The sequence below is a fragment of the Monoraphidium neglectum genome (assembly GCF_000611645.1).
Source record: "Monoraphidium neglectum strain SAG 48.87 unplaced genomic scaffold scaffold02027, whole genome shotgun sequence".
NCBI lineage: Eukaryota > Viridiplantae > Chlorophyta > Chlorophyceae > Sphaeropleales > Selenastraceae > Monoraphidium > Monoraphidium neglectum.
In genome coordinates this window covers 10,816-11,516 of record NW_014011601.1, presented here as the reverse complement: position 1 = coordinate 11,516, position 701 = coordinate 10,816, and the positions used below count along the sequence as shown (strand labels likewise).

Sequence of the window (701 nt, the reverse complement as noted above, 5' to 3'; positions counted from 1 at the left end):
GTTGGGGCGGCATTGGGGGCGTTGAAGTGGGAGGAGGTACGCGGGGCGTGTGGGTGAACACGGGAGTGCGTGGGGAAACGAAAAGCAGCAAGCTACATGCGGCGCCGCAGCCCTGCGACGAGTGATGGGGCCTCTGGGGCGGCCTCCACAAACAGGCGGCAGTCTAGGGAGGGCAAACGGGTGGGGCCTGCGACCCACCAGCAGCAGCAGAGTGGGGGACGCAAACAGCGCCCTCGCGAGCGCGACGCGCATGCGCCAGCCGCCGCTCATGTCCTTGGTCTTGCGGTCCATCATGGCACGGCTGAAGCCCAGGCCGTGAAGCAGCTCCGCCGCACGCGCCTGGGATGGAAGGGCAGCAGGTAGGTGAGGGTTGAGGAAAAAGGTTGAGGGTTTGGCTTCATTTGGCTTCATTTGAAAAAAAACAGCTTCAGCAAAGCATTGCATCACGATGTAGCGCTCGGCTGCGTGTGTGTGTGTGTGTGTGTGTGTGTGTGTGTGTGTGTGTGTGTGTGTGTGTGTGTGTGTGTGCGCGTGTGTGTGTGTGCGTGTGTTGCTCCGTGCCGCACCTCGAACGTGGCGGGGTCGAGCTCCTCTATGCGCTCGTAGATCTGCTCCAGCCGCTCGTCCTCGGGGCCCACCGTCTCCAGGATCGTCTCCTCCTGTTGTTTTTTTGGGGAGGGGGCATGGGGGGGGGGGGGGGG

At 63.2% G+C, this 701-nt stretch overlaps 1 protein-coding gene across 1 annotated transcript in view; it reads right to left on the bottom strand.

Annotated features, from left to right (window-relative positions):
- Positions 1-92: 92 nt before the first annotated feature.
- The window catches only part of MNEG_9694 (ATP-binding cassette, sub-family F, member 2), a gene marked incomplete at both ends in the record, with an annotated part of 3,518 nt that continues 2,909 nt past the window's right edge, over positions 93-701 (bottom strand). Inside the window, 3 exons of the mRNA XM_014041835.1 lie at positions 93-131; positions 199-339; positions 567-659. Of these exons, the coding sequence (XP_013897289.1) occupies positions 93-131; positions 199-339; positions 567-659 (273 nt within the window). The remainder of the gene's footprint in view (positions 132-198; positions 340-566; positions 660-701) is intronic.